The sequence below is a fragment of the Macaca thibetana genome, chromosome X (assembly GCF_024542745.1).
Source record: "Macaca thibetana thibetana isolate TM-01 chromosome X, ASM2454274v1, whole genome shotgun sequence".
NCBI classification, from domain to species: domain Eukaryota; kingdom Metazoa; phylum Chordata; class Mammalia; order Primates; family Cercopithecidae; genus Macaca; species Macaca thibetana.
In genome coordinates, this window is record NC_065598.1 from 100,803,893 (window position 1) to 100,824,483 (window position 20,591).

At 36.2% G+C, this 20,591-nt stretch overlaps 1 protein-coding gene across 1 annotated transcript in view; it reads left to right on the forward strand.

Moving 5' to 3' along the window:
- Positions 1 to 20,591, forward strand: part of IL1RAPL2 (interleukin 1 receptor accessory protein like 2) — a 604,886-nt gene that overhangs the window by 33,739 nt on the left and 550,556 nt on the right. Inside the window, exon 2 of the mRNA XM_050775873.1 lies at positions 5,464 to 5,650. Coding sequence (XP_050631830.1) covers positions 5,464 to 5,650 — 187 coding nt within the window. The remainder of the gene's footprint in view (positions 1 to 5,463; positions 5,651 to 20,591) is intronic.

Below are 20,591 nucleotides of genomic sequence, written 5' to 3' on the forward strand. Positions count from 1 at the left end.
ATGTTTTAAGGAGGACAGTCTTATTCAATGACTGTAGATTGATTAATTGATGTTATATATAGCGAATCAATTCATCTTATAAAATTTCAGACAGTAAAGCTTGTTTTAGTTTGCTTATCATTAGATGGTCTCTGAAATTTGCAAGGAAAGTATTTTGAAGTGAGGATAAGACAATCGAATAAATCAGTTAGGAAAGTTTCAACTATATCATGAGGCATTTTATCTAAGGCTTTTGATTTTCGGTACAAGAAAGATCCCTAATTTATTTAGATTGTTTTCACTAGCTTAGTCCTGGTGATACGACAAGTTCACATATGCTCAAACTCTAAAATAAAACTTTAGATTTTATAGTATGGGCATGTTTTATAAATGGGAGTTAGAAAAGGAATTTGGATGTTTCATGTGTATTTTAAATTATGAGTTTTACTCTTCTCCCCAGAGAACCCAAGGTTGGTCAATATTTTCCCTTAGAAATACATCTGGGGAAAAAGTTCTAATTATGACCTAAACAAGCTAACATTAAACCTTTGGAATAGAAAGCAAGATTTATTTATAAATTTTCTAATTCTTCTGTGCTACGCAAATTAACATTATTCCTTAGATGTTATCTTTACACATCTGCTTTTCTTTCTATCAGCTTCCTCAAGTTGGTATGGATAACCACAAGTTAGTTTGGCTGTTAAGCAATGTTAGCATCGAGTTCTGAGAGTATTCAAGGGCTAGCAGCCAATAAACCTTGGTTCTGAACTACTGACCAGCTATGTTAGCTTGACTAAGTTCTTTGCCTCTCTGTGTCTATGTTTTACTCCTGTAAGGGATACTTACCCTGCCAATTTTACTGGGTTATTGGCAGAATTAAATAAGATAATAGATATAGAAGTACTTGGAAAGATTACTAATGTGTGTAATTGTAAGTTGTTGTTGCAGTATCATTGCAAAGGCCTTTTGCCCACATTGAGCCTGAATGTGTTCCTTGTCTTCCTCAGGATGTGAAGTACGGAGAGAAAAAAATACCATCTCCGTTCTTGCACACTCGTCAGTCTGCCTCCTCAACCTCACATAGCTCTAATTGTACCTAATGAAAGTAACATTTTTAGGTCCCAGTTGCAGGAAATATTTTAAATAGAACCTGCCTGGGGCATTTTTCAAAATAAAATCTAAATAATGCAAGATTGTTAGCATGAACTGTGCCAGGGCTAGATTACACAACTAATAAAAATCAACCTGAGTTTCAGACTGTCCGGCAGCCTTGATTATACCTCCCCCAGGTCACCTGTGGTGATAATAGGACTCACATCAGACCTTGTCTTTGAGTTCCAGGGACCTTGGTCATCCTCAATGACCAATGACTTCATCCTATGACTTGTTCATGAGTTAACAAAGTGGATTGTCAGCATCTATTCACATGTCAGCATCTATTCACATGTCTGTGACCAGAATGAGAATGTATACTTACTGGGCCCTGGCTTAAAGTTGTTTGTAGATAAGGGTTAGGAAGGACACACTTCCTCCTTCAACTCACTCATCAGCCATCTACAGGGTAGCTTCCTTGCCCTTAACACCACCCCAAATCAACATAAATGCTGCTGACACCATCTACATTGTTTATACTTTGGAGAGGTTGGGGAATGAACACATGAATGGCTCTTGTCTTGTGCCTGGAAACCTGGCTTTGAGGTCTCTGGGCTTTGTTATAGAAGGCATTTGTCTAAGAAGCTCCCAGAAGTAAGTTTTTTTGTTTGTTTGTTTGTTTTTTGAGACAGAGTCTCACTCTGTCACCCAAGCTGAAATGCAGTGGTATGATCTCAGCTCACTGCAACCTCTGCCTCCTGGGTTCAAGTGATTCTCCAGCCTCAGCCTCTGGAGTAAATGGGACTACAGGCGCGTGCCACCACGGCTGGCTAATTTTTTGTATTTTAAGTAGAGACGGGGTTTCACCGTGTTAGGCAGGCTGGTCTCAATCTCCTGACCTCGTGATCCACCCGCCTCGGCCTCCCAAAGTGCTGGGATTACAGGTGTTAGCCACTGTGCCTGGCTAGAAGTAAACCTTTTTAAGTGGAGCCTTTACTAACTCTTTGACCTCCAAGGTTCTGCCTCTTCCTAGTAGCTAGTACTCAGAGTACCTGGAAGTTCCTTCCTGCCTTAGCTGCTTTCTCTTGATACACTTCTTTTTGTGACTAAGTCAGTGTATCTTTTTGATTCTCTCAGACCTACATGGCTCTCTAGTATTAGACCTTTTGCCCAACTGACCTCTTCCAGACTGTTTCCTGTCAAGTAGCACTTCTAACCCAGTGGACTATTTTAACCCGCTGCTGCCAGTGTGTTGTTTTTATATTGTTCATGATTATTATATCACATGTAAATTATAAGTAGTACATATTAGATATGTATATTATTATACATATACACATATAGATGTATACATACATATTAGTTATACATATGTATATATAATTATATATATATATCTTTTAATATATTTAACAATGCTGGCAATACCTACAATTCTAATTAGAGATACAATTGTTTGAATACCTACTTTTTGATAGATACTGTATTAGGTATTTTACATACATTATTTAATACTTACAGTGATCTGAACAGGTCAGGTATAAAAATGTAAACCTATTTTTACTCATAGTTGTATAATGAAAGGAACTACTTCTTCCCACCTCCAATGGAGCCACCATAAACAGCTTCTTATCCTCATGTTTCAGGTGAAGAAACTGAGACTCAGAAAGGTTAAACAATTTGTCCAAGGTCACAGAACTAGTTGAGCCTAGTGAGTCTTAGTTTAAAGATGATGCTTTGTTAAGAAACCACTATATCAGATTGGTCCTCTACTTTAGTCTACTCTATTTTCTACCCAGGGATACATACATTTGGGATAGTTAGCTTCTTTCAGAGCATTGAACATTTCACCTACTTCTATTATTGAGATATCTGGTCAACTCTTCTTCTGTGGAGGTATAACATAATAATTGAAAAGTAACAAGTATGTCCCTTTCACCTGTATGAATGAACACCGTGGAGCAGATATGATCAAAGCCAGTAACATCGAGAACTGTTCAGAATACTTTGGATATCCAGCAGAGGTGATTATCTTTATTCTGTGTTAGATACTTTTTAAATAACTGTAACCATTTAGCTTCCCTCTATCCCCTGCCCCTGCCCGTCCTTCTTGTCTTTCAGATGTAGCCAATATTTTTAATTCTTTGCCAATATGCTGCTGCACAAAACTTGGCCAATCTTTCTTCTAGTGGCTATCCACAAATACTTGCAAATTATCCGGGTCATACTTATACAAGGAATGTGATATTTGATAAACCGTATACCTTCATCTGAAGGAATATGATATTTGACAAGCCATATACCTTCATCTGAAGAAAGGGGGGTATATACCACATGGAACTGATACAAAAGTAGAAAAAAATAACTTGTCTCTCAAATAGATACCTTTTGATGCCCATTCATTTAATCAACTAACGTTTACTAAGCATCTATATCTATTCATTTAGATCCCAGGGATGGTGTAATGAACAAGAGCAACAAATTCCTTGCCCTTTTTAGTGCATACTTTAACAAATAAACAAATATTAGAAGATCAGATAAGAGCAAGTACAAAGGCCTATTTTTTGAATAATAGTGTGTTCAATGAACAGAGAAAATGCCAGTGTGGCTGCACCCTAATGAGTAAAGGGGAGAGTGTTATGTAGAGCTAGATCATGTATGGCTTTGTATGAAGCAAGGAGACTTGGAAATATTTAACACTGAAGTATTTAAAAAATGGTGAAAAAGAGCTAAGTTGATTGAGCTAAATTGATTTACCCTTCTTCTCTGAAATATATTATTATTACTACTATTGTGGCTTTAGATTCATGGCATTTAAAGAGGCTGTCCAATGTCTGACAAGAACATAAATGTTTCTTTCATTTAATTCCCACTGGGCATATCTTACGCCCTTTGTGTTCCAGGAACCCATATAGAGGAAGAAATAAAAGCAAATCCCACAATCTACATAGTGTGATGGGGTTGCATCTAAACATCAGAATTGGAGTGCTTTGATAGTTTCCTTCTCAGATGACAGAGGCCTGAGCATAGTCAGGGGCGCTTGCCAGAAATTAACTTTACCAGAAGCCTAAGTAGGAATCATTCTTATTAACTTAGTTTGTAAACCCAAGGGGCATAGCCATCTGCATTCCTGTGTTTTGCATGATGTCTGGGATTTAAAATTTCAGTAAGTGAGTACTAAGCAGTATGAATAGTGCCGATCATTTGGTACTGTCTTAAAATTGTTGGTTGGCATGCTAATCCCATCTGTTAAGATTGTTATTACTCAGTTATAAAGCACTTGGTTTGAATTGCCTCCCTTAGCAATTTTAGTTTTGACAGCACGTATCCCTTGATGTTTAAAACAAATATGGTCCCGAAATGTCTTCCATAAAGTAAAATTAAATACTCCGACCAAGGTTTACAGCTAATCTGTATAGTGTTATCAGACTGCTTCTGATTTCTTCCTCACACTTTTCCATTTTCTTTCGTGTTTGACATCTTCCGGAATCCAAGTAAGGTAGAGTAGAGAAAGGTCATGGATTATACATAGAAAAACAAAGGCAGAATTTTTATTTATTTGTATTTATTTATTGTAGTTAATTAGATTCATTAAATATGTTTATTGAACTCACATTATTGAGAAAGTGCTAACCAAGGTACAAGAAGACAGAATTTTTGTTCAATGAATGTCCTTATGTAATGTGTTAGCCAATTAATGCCCAATTTATAAGTGGCCTTATGATAACATTCAGGGTTGAAAATTCTTTATAATGCTAGTACTGGTTGATACAATTAATCCCAACTGACCAGACTCTAGTGGGATTTCTTCTTTATGAAAGCCCAAAATTCAACACCTGGCACATCTCAGTGAGTACCTTAAAAAGCTGAGTAGTTAACAGGTAAATTAACCTGTAAGCTAACAGATATTCTCTGGATGTTGATCTGGTTTTTAGTATGTATTCTGTGTCAGGAAATGTTGGCTGAGAAACCAATAGTAAAATTCAACAGTCCCTGTAGTAACTGTTAAAGGACTGGCCACAAGGTCAGAGCAAAAATGGCTATACCTCCAGTTATAGAGAGACTTTCTCATAGGTTTTTATTATCAGATTTTCAACATTGTAATATTTATTGCTGGGAAGGAAGTCAGACTATCTTACAGTTTGGAAGATGGGTATAACTTCTCTATGTAGCTCTGTGGCTACCTCATGGCCACACAAATATCCACATTAGCAGTTAGTTTCATATCTTCTTGTCAGTTGCAGCATAAAACTGCTCTGTGTTGCTTTGATGTTGTTTCTGATTTCTAGGCAAGGTCCTAAATGGAAAAGTCAATACTCTTGAAATATATAGAGCACAAACAAAGTTGTAAACACCCAATAAAGCCATTTTGTTATTTCTCTGTTCCTACAGAAACTCAACATATTGCATGAAGGTGTCAATGTCCTTGACTGTTGCAGAGAATGAATCAGGCCTGTGCTACAACAGCAGGATCCGCTATTTAGAAAAATCTGAAGTCACTAAAAGAAAGGAGATCTCCTGTCCAGACATGGATGATTTTAAAAAGTCCAATCAGGAGCCTGATGTTGTGTGGTATAAGGTAACTCAGCATGGTATAATATGCATATTTTACTTCAGTCAATAGCAGCCTTGGGGATGAGGAAAGGGAGTTTTTTTATTATTAGTTTTTGGTATTAGTTATTTCACTGAGAAGAATCAACAGATCCACAACTAAATAATTCAGAGCTGTGACTCTTATGTATCACTGATTTTTAATGCAGGTGTTAGAAGCAATACCCCCTTCTCCAACTGCTAAAAGTAGAATCTCCCTCCAGCCTAACAACATATAAGAACAAATGGGAAGAAGGGTAAACATTTAAATAACACTTGAAATAAATTATCTGGGGGACATAGAAATATTATTTGCTGGCGGGAACAAAGGCCTGCCATTACAAGTAGTAGTACTTATAAAGAATAACAACTATCATAATGTTCTACTCTGTGAAAGCCACAACAGTGAATGCAGAGGAGAGAAACGGGCCCAGTACAGGATGTGTAAACACTGCTAAGGTTAAGTTTAGCTGGAAATAAACCACATTCAAAGGTTGAACAGAAGAGAACTGAGGCCAGGCTCAGTGGCTCACGCCTGTAATTCCAGCATTTTCGGAGGCGGAGGCGGGCAGATCACCTGAGGTCAGGAGTTCAAGACCAGCCTGGCCAACATGGCGAAACCCCATCTCTACTAAAATATAAAAATTATCTGGGCATTGCGGCACACATCTGTAATCCCAGCTACTTGGAAGGCTGAGGCAGGAGAATTGCTTGAACACAGGAGGCAGAGGTTGCAGTGAGCTGAGATCGTGTCACTGCACTCCAGCCTGGGCAGCAGAGCGAGACCCCATCTTAAAAAAAAAAAAAAGAAGAAGAAGAAGAAGAGAGTTGAATGAAATGATTATTTACAGAGGTTTGGGCAGGCTTGAAGAAATCAATAAGGGAAGAAGCTGTTGATTATCACCCCTAGACCTGCAGTGGCAAGGGGAAGGAGCAGTGTCACTGGAACCTGGCAAGAGTGGAGGAAGCTGCCAAGAGATACAGCCTTAAAGGAACATATGAAGGTAGCAGATAGGAAGGGAGTGGGTAGGATAAATACCCTAACCATTTATAATCCTGCTTTCTGTTTTTTTGCTAGTTGCCTCCCTCTAGTGCCACCCTCATTCAAACTGAAACAGAAGCGAGGGTGCAGAGGCAGGAGATAGAATCAATAGCATTTGGCTTTTCTGAGCATAGAGTAGAGCAGAAAAGGGCAGAAAATTGGATCTAGGGGAAGAAGCAGATAATAACCACACAACCTTCCAGCCATGATATTCTGGCAGCAAACCTGGGTGCCACGGTCTTGTAACAGAACTAAGCCAACTCTCCTCTGTCAGCTCTGAACATAGCAATTGACACACTGTACGGTTTTATGATGTGATGGTAAGTGACCAAGGAGGTTTTCTGCACAGATGCTGTGTGTACTGTTGGAACCAAACACACATAAAAGGTGGAGCAGATTGTTTCTATAGGATCTGACAGACCCTCAGTTCCTAGGGAAGCCTAATCCCTAACTCCCACAGCTGTCATATGCTTTTACATTTGGAAGCCTCTCCATTTTCACGCCTAGGGAAACTTAACAATAGACACCAAGAACATGCTCTGTACTAGAATGTCTAGGTCTTAATGTGAATTATCTTAATGAAGACAATATTGTGACAGATAAAAAGGAACATAATGTTTATTATGCATAAAAGTAGACTACAGATAATTTGGTGGGTTTATGCCATCATCAACCTCATTTGTATTTATTAAGCACTTATTGTGTGCCATTCATTGTAGCTAAACTTGATTTCAACATTATCTTGTTTAAATCTCAGTGCAACTCTGTATGGTAGGTGCTATTATCCTAATTTAATGGAGAACAAAACCACTGAGGCTTAGAGAGATGTGACTTATCCAAAGTTACACAGTGAACAAAGCCTGATTTTCTATTCAAGGCAGTGTGACTCCAGAATTCATTTTCTTAATCACTACCCACTCCAGCAATGGGCCTGGGACTAAACCCAGCCTTGACCATATCTTGGGAACTTTTGTAAGATGCCATGCTGGTACAGTGGAGCCTGGCAAAAGAAAGAAAAATAAAGTTTTATTTTAATTTTATGGTTGAGGAAGGGAACATGACCTGCCCAAAGAGTTAGCAGCTGGGAGTGAAATCCAGATAATCAACTTTCCCTTATAAGAATCATTCTACTATCTCATCTTACTTTCTGCTAACTTCTTTCTTCTCCTTTTCTCATATTTCTAGACATCACTATCATCCTTACATACTCAAGCAATTTACTGCTGGCAAATGCCACTTCTCACTCTTCCTTAGAAATGGACCAACAATGGTGAAGCAACAGGCCTTTCCAGCTCTGCCTGGATAATATTTAATATTTCCATAATATTTTACAGTTGATAAATGATCATCATAATGTTAGCTAACATTTATTAAGTACTTACTATATGGCAAGCTGTGTTTTAGGTGCATGAGATAGATTAACGCAATTCTTAGAACTACCATATAACGTAATATTATGTCTATTTTATAGAAGAAGTGACTGGAGACAAGCTAAGTGGGTTAGCAAAAGTCAACAGCAGTTTGTGACTTGCAGTTTGGCTACTGGCCCCACTCTTAGCCCCTACAATATACTAATGGATTAGGATAAAATACTAGAATCAAAAGTTAAAGAGTACCTGAAGCTCAGGAATGTATTGCTAACTCTTGGTTCTCATACAAGGTTTCAAGTAAATACCTGAAGAAAGTGTACCAACATATCAGGAACATATTTCCTTTTCAGTTAGTATTTGGATAGTCTGCCTTGCCTACTTTATAGCCTGTGTATTTTCTACCAGGCTGAGCAAGTTTTGCTCCGGCTATAGGAATATAAAGAAGAGGATACATTTGTCCAGAGTTTATTCTGGTGCTCATTCAAAGTTAGAAATGTCCAATGTGTTAAAAGAAAAATTTCAGCCAAATTAAATTTAAAAGATTAATTGAGCAAAGAATGATTCACAAATCAGGCAGCCTCCTGAGTCAGAGTAGGCTCAGAGACTCCAGCGCAGTCGTGTGGTAGAAGATGATTTATGGACAGAAAAAGGAAAGTAATTTACAGAAAATGGAAGTGAGGAACACAAACAGCTGGATTGGTTATAGCTCTGTGCCTTATTTGAACACGGTTCAAACAGTTGGCCACATTTGATTGGTCAAAACTTAGTAATTGGCACAAGAGTAGGTGATGGTCTATTTACACCTCCACTTATGATAGTTGACTGTACAGAGAAACCTTTAGGCCAAACTTAAAATATGTAAGAAAGCAGCTTTACGCTAAACATGACTTAACAATTTCCCCCTTTTATTCATCCTCTCATTTTGAGAGATTGACCAAAACTTTAGTCATTGATGTCACTATCACCATCATAAATGTACTTATTTGGTCTTGAAACCCACTGGAAAATTGCAGAACAGTGGGTTGTGTAAGGTGTGAACAAGGACTTCAGGTCATTTTTTTTTTTTTTTTTTTTTTTTTGTGAGGGTTAGAGTAGAGGATAACTTCTTACTCTGGAACATCCTATTTACAGGAGAAAAAGGCAAAACCTGGTCTGTTCTAGGATATATGTGTTTCCTTAAAGTCTTAGTTTGATTATGTTACATTTAGCACAAGTGAGTCCCTTTTGATTTTGTCTGGTCTGTTGGGGCCTAGTGCATGACATGAGCTCAGTCCAAAACAATGGCCTCCCATAATTTTGTTTAAAAATTCCCCCCTTTTTGTCAGGTTCTCACTTAGGTGAGAGTGTGCCACTCTCAGTTACCGTCATTTTGGGTTTCCAGGTCTCAGCAATTCATTCATAGGTTATGATGCCCTCATGGTCACACATTTCCTTCAGCTATTGGCATTCCAATTAAAGAGAGAACATTTGCCATTCTTGAGATGGCTGAATGCAAACTTTTGAGAGAAGACAGTACACCAGGGGGACTACTATTATGATTGTCAGTAGGATAATACCAAGAGTTTGGAGTATGCCCCTTACCTAGGGTCACCATGAACCAAACCAACTAAAATCAAATAGATCAAAGAATGAGCTAAAGAGTCTACTCGCTTTAACTAAGCAGTCTCTTCATTAATCTCCTACACTGAGTCTCTATAATACCTGATGGGATGTATTTCTCCACAGGCCACAAGTGCCAGCAGTTGCATGGATACCTCTCTGTTTAGCCAGTAAGTAATCTAGAGCAATTCTATTATTTAGCATAAAATCTCATTCAAGAAAGAAAGCCAAATTTCATCCTTGCATTAGTATACTATTAATATCAACCCCAATTTTTAATAAAACCTAGTAGACAAATCTATCTAATCTTAATTAGTTTTACCATAAGGTGAGATTCACATAAATCTTTTATAACCCATTACAAATTTTTGTTAAATAGTAGATCAGTGCTCTAAGAAAACCCTTTTGTGCTTTTATTTCAGTGTTCAATTTACAAAGAAACAAAGAAACAAACAAAAAAAAACTGAGTAATACCCCTTTAAATTTAGCCAATATGTTCACATGTAGAATTTCTTTTACAAGTTTAATTTTTCACAATCTTCCACAACTTGTTCAAACTTTCAGCTTTATCCTATCTAACCTAAATCAATCATTTAACCCTTTAATCTAGGACCAAAAATCCACATTCCCATGCCTTCTTATAATCTTTTACCAAAAGCATACTTCACTTTCCTCACACATTTTGCATGTAAAACTGTTTCTTTAGTAGTCTCAATTACATGTTAGAATCTCAACTCTTAGCAATTTTTATTTTCAGTGAAAAACCTGGTAAGTAAGTGATTTTAATTATGTACTAGGTATGGGGCCTAGGACAACAGACTGAAGTGCAGACAAAGTCCAACTCTTTCCAGCATAGCTAGGGGGTGTGGTTAACTCCATGTGTCCCCCAGCCTTATCTAGAATCTAATGGCTCTAAAGCAGGTAAGTCTAACAATTTTCAAAAGTCAAAGGAGGAGTTTATGACCTCAAAGCATTTAGCAAACCTAATATCTGACCTGCCTAATTTAGACCAAGTGTCTTTATTTTACCAATAATCTTATAAAACTGTCTTTATTTCCCAAAGATTACTAAAGTCATGTGAACGAAAAGACATTACAGTTTCTATTTTTCTGACAAAATATTTGATTTAAGCACTTATTCTTTTTAAACCAATTAATAAGAGCTTTTTCATATAAACATCACACACACAACACATAGAGATATACAGACAGAAGAAAATCCATTACTTGTAAGAATTTTCATTGGTCAGTTTTAGAATAGTTTTTCTTTCTCCCATTCAGTCTATCAATCTTCCAATTACTGGTTTCATTGCACTAAGCAATTGTTGACTAGGCAACAAATTTGTATTTCTAAAGGGACAACTCTTAGGTGGAACCACAAAAAATAAAAATTTATAACTCATAAGCGGAGAGCCAGATTTTAGCCCTAAAATTTATATTATCATTTGCTCAAACCAGGGGAAAACAAAAAACAAAAAACAGTGCTCTCATGAAAGTTCCATCAAGACAAGGTGGCCAGAAAAGCATCTCAACCAAAAGTATGACTTATTATGCAAATTTAAAGGAATGGGCTGGGTGCTGTGGCTCATGCCTATAATCCCAGCACTTTGGGAGGCCAAGGCAGGTGGATTACTTGAGGTCAGGAGTTCGAGAGCAGCCTGGCCAACATGGTGAAACTCTGTCTCTACTAAAAATGCAAAAATTAGCTGGGCGTGGTGGTGCATGCCTGTAATCTCAGCTACTCAGGAGGCTGAGGCAGGAGAATCACTTGAACCTGGGAGGCAGAGGTAGCAGTGAGCTGAGACTGTGCCACTGCACTCTAGTCTGGGTGATAGAGGGAGACTTCATATCAAAAAAAAAAAAAAAAAAAAAGAATGGTGATAAGAATGGTGATATGGTTTGGCTCTGTATCCCCACCCAAATCTCATCACAAATTGTAATCCCCACATGTCAAGGGAGGGACCTGGTGGAAGGTGATTGAATCATGGGGATGGTTTCCCTCATGGTATTCTCATGATAGTGAGTGAGTTCTCACAAGAGCTGATGGTTTTAAAGTGTGGCACTTCCTTGCTCTCTCTCTCTTTCCTGTTACCTTGTGAAGTCGTGCCTTGTTTCCCCTTTGTCTTCTGCCATGATTATAAGTTTCCTGGGGCCTCCCCAGCCATTCAGAACTGTGAGTCAATTAAACCTATTTTCTTTATAAATTACCCAGTCTCAGGTATTTATGGCAATGTGAAAACAGACTAATACAAATGTTAAGTTTCTAATGTACATAGGCAGATATCCCTACAAATGGAGATTTCCTCTCTCTCTCTCTCTCTATATATATATATACACACACACACACACACATATATATAATATATATACATATATGTAATATATATAAAATATTTTTTTTACAAAAGAGTTTTAAGATAGTCAATTAAATTCCAGAAAGATGTATTTTAGTTCAATAGGGTTTTCTTTTTAACATAGCTACTGTTTCTTAGCTAAAATTACTGAGTTCAGGGTAATGGGTGGAGCCCACTAAAGAATAGGGCCAACAAAGCATTGTATGCCTGGACTCAGCATGGATAGATCTGTAAAAAGAAGCATGCCTATTTTACCTGAGGGCCTACCTTTTATAAGCACCTTATCTAGGGTAACTTTCTTTCCACCTTTTGGGTGGGAAACTAACTAAGCCAAAAGGTTGCAGACTTAATTTTTCAAAATCAATTAGTTGCTTAAGATTTGTATTTGCCTTTTATAAAGTCTTTAGATAAAATATTGAAGTCTTTTTAGAAGCTTCTGCATGTCAATAGGCATCCCTAGATGAGACTAATTTGGGAGCCCTCAATCAAATGCACTTCAGTACAGTGTCATTCATTTGGAAGGTTCCACTGCAACTTACCTTTAGTGAGATTTTGCGATTTCAATAAGACTTTGCTGCTTCTGGGGCCTCATACTTGTTCATGTGTGTATATGCCAGAAGGAACTCAGTTCTTCAGAAATTAAGGATCCCATTTTTATCTCAAATATTGTTTTTGTTCTCAGGTTCCCTTGATCAACTTAGCTACTGATTTTTTTCCCTGCTTAAGCATGCAAGAAAAATGAAACAAAGGAGTAGAACACAAAAATCTCTGTGAATTTCCAAAAGCCAAATTTTATACCCCCTGCAATATTGCCACTTACTACTAGGTTCTTTCTGACCCAGTCAGATGTAAGAGGCCTCTAACTGGATCCAAGCCAGTTAATTACCAGATCCAATCTGATCCTGGGCCAAGTCCGCTTTCTGCCATGACTTCCAAACCCAGCTTGGATCAGAAATTTGCTCAAAGAAACTCAGAGAACTCAAAACAGAAAACCATGGAGCTTCGGAATCCAAGAGAGAACTTAACCATGATCCCCAGTTGCTCCAAGAGAGTAATGGACACAATGGGTCTGGTGGGTACCTCACTTGGTCATTCAATACTCTTGGGGTCATTAGAAGCTCTACTTTGGATCCCACTTCTGATATCATCTGTTAAAAGAAAAACTTCAGCTGAAATAAATGTAAAAGAGTTTAACTGAGCAAAGAATGATTTACAAATCAGTCAGCCTCTCGAGCCAGAGTAGGTTCAGAGACTCCAGTACAGCCATGTAATAGAAGAAGATTTATGGACAGAAAAAGGAAAATGATGAACAGAAAATGGAAGTGAGGTCCAGAAACAGCTGGATTGGTTACATCTCAGCATTTGTCTTATTTGAACACATTTTGAAGTTGGCCACATTTGATTGGTCAAAACCCAGTGATTGGCACAAGAGTAGGCTATGGCCTATTTACACCACCACTTGTTATACTAGAAGATGTACAGAGAAACATTTAGGTCATACTTAAAATATGTAAGCAGGAAGTTTTAGGCTAAACTTGATTTAACAAACGTCTTAACTCTAGTGCTTTAACGGTGAAAACTATTGTTTGCATGATCCATTTTCCAGGTGTCTTTTCAAATATACAGAATCTTTAAATTCCTTTCTTTTCCATCAGTCTCTGAGTTTTACTTAATTAATTAATTATATTGTATCACTCTCATAGTTCGTTTTGAGTTTCCTGGGCTGTTTGAAATATGCTATGGTAGACCTTTAAGGACTATCATTCTGTGCCTACATGTAATCACAGCTGGTTATGAAGGTAGAGGTGAATCAGGTGGTACTGGAGGCATGTTCATAAAGATACCTGAGTAAGCCAATCCAGCCTGTTTGAGGAATACAAAGGATATGTGTAAGAGGATTATATATTCTCTATCTGAATTGCATCAGTTATCAAACTGAGATGAGGAGAGGGGCTACACTTTTAGAAGTTTCTTCTGACACTATATAAATAGGGTTTAGACATTAGAGCAGAATATTCAATAATGTTAGTGTTTTTAAAGCATTTTACAAATGAGAGATAAAGATTCTTTTTTTAATTGAACAAAGAACACTAAACCTACTTCGTTATTCACTGAGCACACTGTTATCACACAAATGTGGAGTCATTTTATCCCATTTCTAAACTGAAGAATGTCCTAATTTTGATAGGATATTGTCAACAAAAATACAAATACACGCTTTGCAGTAAAACACTCATCTATGTGATTAGTTACCTCAGTTGGTAAAAGTCTGGTGTTAATAACGTCAAGGCTATCACTTTGAATTCTCCTTTTTCTTGTCCCAACTATCTCAATTTTAGACGCTTACCATTGGTTATAAATGAAATTGGTTGGGAATGATGGATGGTTCAGTAAAAACTTATTTGTACAACTGATCATTCATTCAGTGCATATGTATTGGGTGCCTACCTGTGCAAGGCGCTATGCTAGGAACTGGGAATATTGAACTGACCAAAATAAACACATTTCTCTTTTCTCATGAAGGGAGATAGATGAGTGAACAGCTGCTTTTCAACACTCCAGGAAGAAACTACATCAATTGAAACATCTAGAAGAAGAGCTCCTACTTGTAATCAATAGTGTCTTTGTCTTGAGTAAAGGGCAGCAGACATACCTGTTTTTAATCACAGACATGAATCTCTGCAAAGGAAAATTTCAAAACTAAATAAGATCAGTTAATATTTTCATGGTATATAATAGTCAGGAGCAATCTTTCGTTACCTAAACATCAAGGGTTTACTTTCGGTCCTGCAGGTTGCCACACAGAAAGCCAATCACTGAGACAATGAGTATTGCCAGTGAAGAAGGCTTTAATTGGGTGTTGCAGCTGAGGAAATGGGAAATCAATATCAAATCCATCTCCCTGATGGACTAAAATCAGGGGTTTATATAGCAGGGAACAAAGGTAACTAAATACAAGTAAACAGGAATTAGGGAGAAGTAAGGAATAGGAGTTGGCTAACGGGAAGCAGGTAGTTGCTTAGACAATCATGACGGATGAGGGGTTGAATTTCTCCTTGTCTGTATGTAGTGATATGTTAAGTTTTGGTTCCTTGATACCATTTGGGAGACCTGAAGGTTGGTTTCCTGAGAAAGGAACTCAGATAAGACAAATGTGACTCTCTCAAGTTTTAAGACTAAGAGGGGCAATTTCTACATTTATTCAAAAGAAACCATAAACATCGATTATATGGGACAACTGGGTTGATTTAAATTCTACAAATATTTTTATGTAACAGCCCACAGAGAAAGTGATAATATGGCACACCAAAGTGAGTGGATGACTGGCTTTGAGAGCTTTAGGTGCTCTCAGCCCTCCTGACTGATTTGGGGCTGAGCAACACAAAATCAATGTGCCCGTATACTGGTAACCCTTACATAGCACTCCAGAGTGCTGTGACCCACTGGTTTGGAAGCTCTTGTTTACCTTTTCATAAAATGTAATATATATATATTTTATCTAAAGATGGCTGAGTAATTTAATCTTGGTTGTCCTGAGAATGCAAGGGATGTGTGAGAGGGAGTTGTACCTCCTCTGTCTGAACTCCATCAGTTAGCAAAAGGAGGGGAGTCTACTTATTGGTGGTTGTTATCTTCTTTTTACAGATGAGGAAACTGAAATAACTCACAGAGGGTCACTTACCCTACACGTGGCCAATTAGATTCAAACGCTGTAATTCTGACATCTAATGTTCTTATAATCTCACTGTGATTGCTCCACTACATGCATATGTTATGCACTTAATCACTCACGTTGCTGATACAAACAGAATTCTCTATCAAAATTGCTAGTCCAGAAACAAATCCTGTAATGCTTTCTAAGTACTCTTTAATGACTCTGAGTGTTGAAAGGGACTCAAATGAGGAAACTGAAGCCCAAAGAGATTAAGTGACTTGCTTAAGTCTAATGAAACCCATGTATCTATTTTTTTACATTTATTAAATTTTACAAAAAGAGACCACTGACTAGAAGTGTGTGTGTGTGTATATATATATATATATATATTTATATACACACACACATACATATATATATATACACACATATGTGTGTGTGTGTCTGTATTTAAAAGCTGATTGTTTTGACAAATCAAACCGTGAAGAGGTGTATTAATATAAAGTTAATTTCATCCTCTCTTCCATTCCATTTCAACCACTAAAATAACTAATGTTTACTGTTATATACTTCTTCACTTTCCTCTATGCTAACATTTTCTTCCTCTCTCTCTCTCCCCGCCTTCTCTCTTTGTGTGTATATGTGTGTATGTGTGTATACATATATAAAATACATTATTTTCTTTCATATATACACATATATGCAAATATTTCCCCTTCTCTATTTTTTTTTTATAAAAAAGAGAACATGCTATGCATATCATGCTTCAGCCTTCCTCATCACACACAACTGTATGAGAAACATCCTTCCACATCTTCTACAGGTCTAATTCATTTTGCTGCATAATCATTTACAGGACAGAACTACCTTATTTTATTCAATCAGTCTTCTACTAATGGATATTTATGCATTTTTTTCTATTTTTGTTTTTAATAACCACAGTGTTGCAACATCCTTGTAAACATATATGCTTCCTTACATCCATGACATACAAGATGGAAATTCTCTCTGTCACTATTACAGTTTTGTAGGTTCTAGCTGATGCAATAAGAAAATTAAATGAAATATGCTATATAAATATTGGAAAAGAAGAGACAAGATAATCTTAATTTTCAGATTATATGATTGCATACCTAGAAAACCCAAAGGATTCAACTACGACAACAACAAAAAATAGAATTAATGAGAAACTTCAGTATGATAGCTTACTAAAAATATACAAAAATTCAATAGCTTTTGTTTTTGCAGACAATAACCAGTTAGACATGTAAAGGTGAAAAATGAAATGATCTTGTTTAAACAATGATACTATAAAACACTTTAGAATGCATTTAACAAGGATGCAAAGGGGCTTATATAAAAATAAGATTAATATTTGCAAACCATCAATTGGACAAGGGATTAATCACCAGAATATATAAGGATCTCAAACGATTTTGTAGGGAAAAAAATCTAATCTAATTTGAAAAATGGGCAAAACATTTAAATAGACATTTCTCAAAAGAAGACATACAAATGGGAAACCAAAATATGAAAAGGTGCTCAATATCATTGATCATCAGATAAATGCAAATCAAAACTACAATGAGATATCATTTCACTCCAGTTACAGTGGCTTGTATTTAAAATGCAGACAATAACAAATGCTAGTGAGGATTCGGAGAAAAGGGAACACTTCTACACTGTTGGTAGGAATGTAAACTACTACAACCCTTATGGAGAACGATTTGGAGGTTCCTCAAAAAACTAAAAATTGAACTACCGTATGCTCTAGCAACCCCACAGCTGGGTATATACCCAAAAGAAAGGAAATCAGTATTTCAAAGATATATCGGAACTTCCATGTTTATTGCAGCACTGTGCACAATAGCCACGATTTGGAAGCAATCTAAGTGTCCATCAACAGATGAATGGATAAAGAAAATGTGATATATATACACAATGGAATACTATTCAGCCATAAAGAATGAGATTCTGTCATTTGCAACAACATGAATGGAACCAGAGGTCATTATGTTAAATGAAATAGGCCGGGCACTGAAAGACAAATACCACATATTCTCACTTATTTGTGGGCTCTAAAAATCAAAACAATTGAACTCATAGACATAGATAGTAGAAGGATGGTTACCAGAGGCTGGGAAGGGTATGGGGGCATTGCAGAGAGGTGGGGATGGTTAATGGATAAAAAAAGTAGGAAAAATGAATAAGACCTATTATTTGCTAGCACAACAGGGAGTCTATAGTCAAAAATAATTTAATTTTCCATTTTAAAATAAAAAAGTACAGTTGGATTGTTTGTAACACAAAAGGTAATTGCTTGAGGGAATGGACATCCCATTTCCTATGATGTGATTATTACACATTGGATGTCTGTATCAAAATAACTCATATCATCACAAATATATAACCTACTGTGTACCCATGAAAATAAAACAACATTGTGGTACTATTACATACATATTAGAAAAGCTAAAATCGAAAACACAGATAACACCCAATGCTAGCAAGGTTGTGTAGCAGCAGGAAGAATTATTCATAGCAAATGGGAATGCAAAATGATATAGCCACTTTTAAAAAACAGTTTGGCAGTTCATTATAAAGTTCAAAGTAAGCTTTGCATAATGTCCAGCAACTGCACTTGTAGGCAGTTACCAAAATTAGTTGAAAAGTTTTGTCCACACAAAAACCTACACACAAATGTTTATGGCATCTTTATTTACAGTTGCCAATAATTGTATGCAACCAGGATGTCCTTCATCCTTTGTGACTGGCTAAACAAACTGTGGTACATTCATATAATAAAATAATATTAAGATATAAGTAAAAAATGATGTATCAAATCATGAAAAGACATGGAGAAACGTTAAATGTGAAACCGTAAGTGAAATAAGCCAGTCTGAAAAGGGTACATAATGTATGCTTAGAACTATATGACATTCTGGAAAAGGTAGTACTATAGAGAGAATAAAAAGATCAGTGGTTGCCAAGGTGTTGTGGAGGAAATATGAAGGAAGGAATCAATATATGGATCACAGAATATTTTTAGGGTGGGAAACAATTTTTAGGATGGCAAACAATTCTGTATGATGCTGTAATGATGGACACATGAAATTATTCATTTGTCAAAACCAATTGAATTGTACAAAACACAGAGTGCACCCTCATGTTAACTGTGGACCTTCTTTAATAACAATCTATAAATATTCGTTCATCAATTAGACCAAATTGATCACATTAATGCAAAATGTTAATAATATTTAGAAAACTTGATGTGAGAGTTTGGAGAGTATGTGGAAACCCTGTACTTTCCGCACATTTCTTTCTATAAACCTAAAACTAAAAATAAAGCCTATTGATTAAGGAAGAAAACCTAAAACTTTATTATAGGACACAAAATATGATCCAAATTAATGAAGAGACAACATGTTTCTGCATGGGAAGATATCAAAGAATAAAAGATATGTTTTTCCAGAATATGTATAAGTAGTGCAATTTGATAGAATATAAATTATTTGAAACTGGACAACATAATTACACAGTTAATATAAATGAATATACCAGAATTGCCAAGAAAATATTGGAAAAAAGCATTCATGAGAGGGGACATATTCTGTGAGTTGCTATCAATTACTACAAAGCAGCATCAATTGAAACAGTAAGCTAAGGAAAAGATAATTGACCTGTAGAATAAAGAATCCAGAAACAGATAAAAATACATATATATGAGAATGTAAAATATAATAAAGGTAACATTTCATTTTAATGTAGGTGGAGGGAGGATGATGGTTTGTTTAAAAATGGTGTGGACATAATTGAGTATCTACTTAGAAAAAAAATTAGATCTCTGATTCTTGTACCCTGTTTAAGAAAAATTCCAAATGAATTATAAAGAGTTAATTTCATCTACAAAAATAGTGGTTTAGGAATGACCATTTCTAAATGCCATCACTTATTTCAATGAGCTAAGTTTTTAAAGAAAAGAGCTTTACATTGATTTATCTTGTTATACATTCTGACTGTTTTTCTAAAGGTGGAAAAATGTCATTAGAAACCTCATAATACCGCAGTCTGAATGATCAACACTTGCTTGCTAAAAAAAAAAAAATATGGTTTCCCAAAATGCTTGGAGATTTTGAATCCCTTTTGGAAGTCTAACAAAATTAATCTGTGCCTTCTTTCATAACCATAAAATTGTATGCCACCCTTGAATGTTTAATCTTGTAACAAGAATTTTCAAAGACATATTTATCCAGAAGGAATGAGTTGCAAAGCTCATGAAGGCTTCAGTTTGGTGTGCCCTGAAACCATAGTCAGTGACACAAGATTTAAGATCCATTTGTACTTCTTTTTATTCCTAGATATGGCATTAGAAGTGGGGAGGTTTTATTTTTTTAACTGTTTGTAAATTATAAAAAAGGTGGGCTAATACAATAGGAATGGGTATTTGGCATGTATAAAAAGCACTGGGCTTCAAGTTTGAGGACTTGGATTCTGATCACCATACTACCATTAACATGGATAAGTAATTAAATATCACTGGACCTCAATTTCCCCACATATAAAATAGATGTAATTAATAGCTGTTATATACCCTAGACATGCTATAAAAGTTTAAAGTCTTTACTTGAGATTTGCTGCAACTATAGAAATGGAAAAGTAATGTGGAAGCCAGAAATATAGTTACCTAAGACATCTCAGACCCTAATTTAAGGCTGAGGTTCTTTTAAAGGTCAAATTATTATGTATAATTTACAAATAGCAAAATTCATCCATTTTACATGTACAATGTGATTTGATGTGTTTTGACAAATGTATACACCATAGTCAAGATATGGAACAGTTCTGTCACTCCAAGTTCCTGTATGTCCTTTTGTATTCAATCCTCTCACCCCAGCCTTAGTCTTTGGT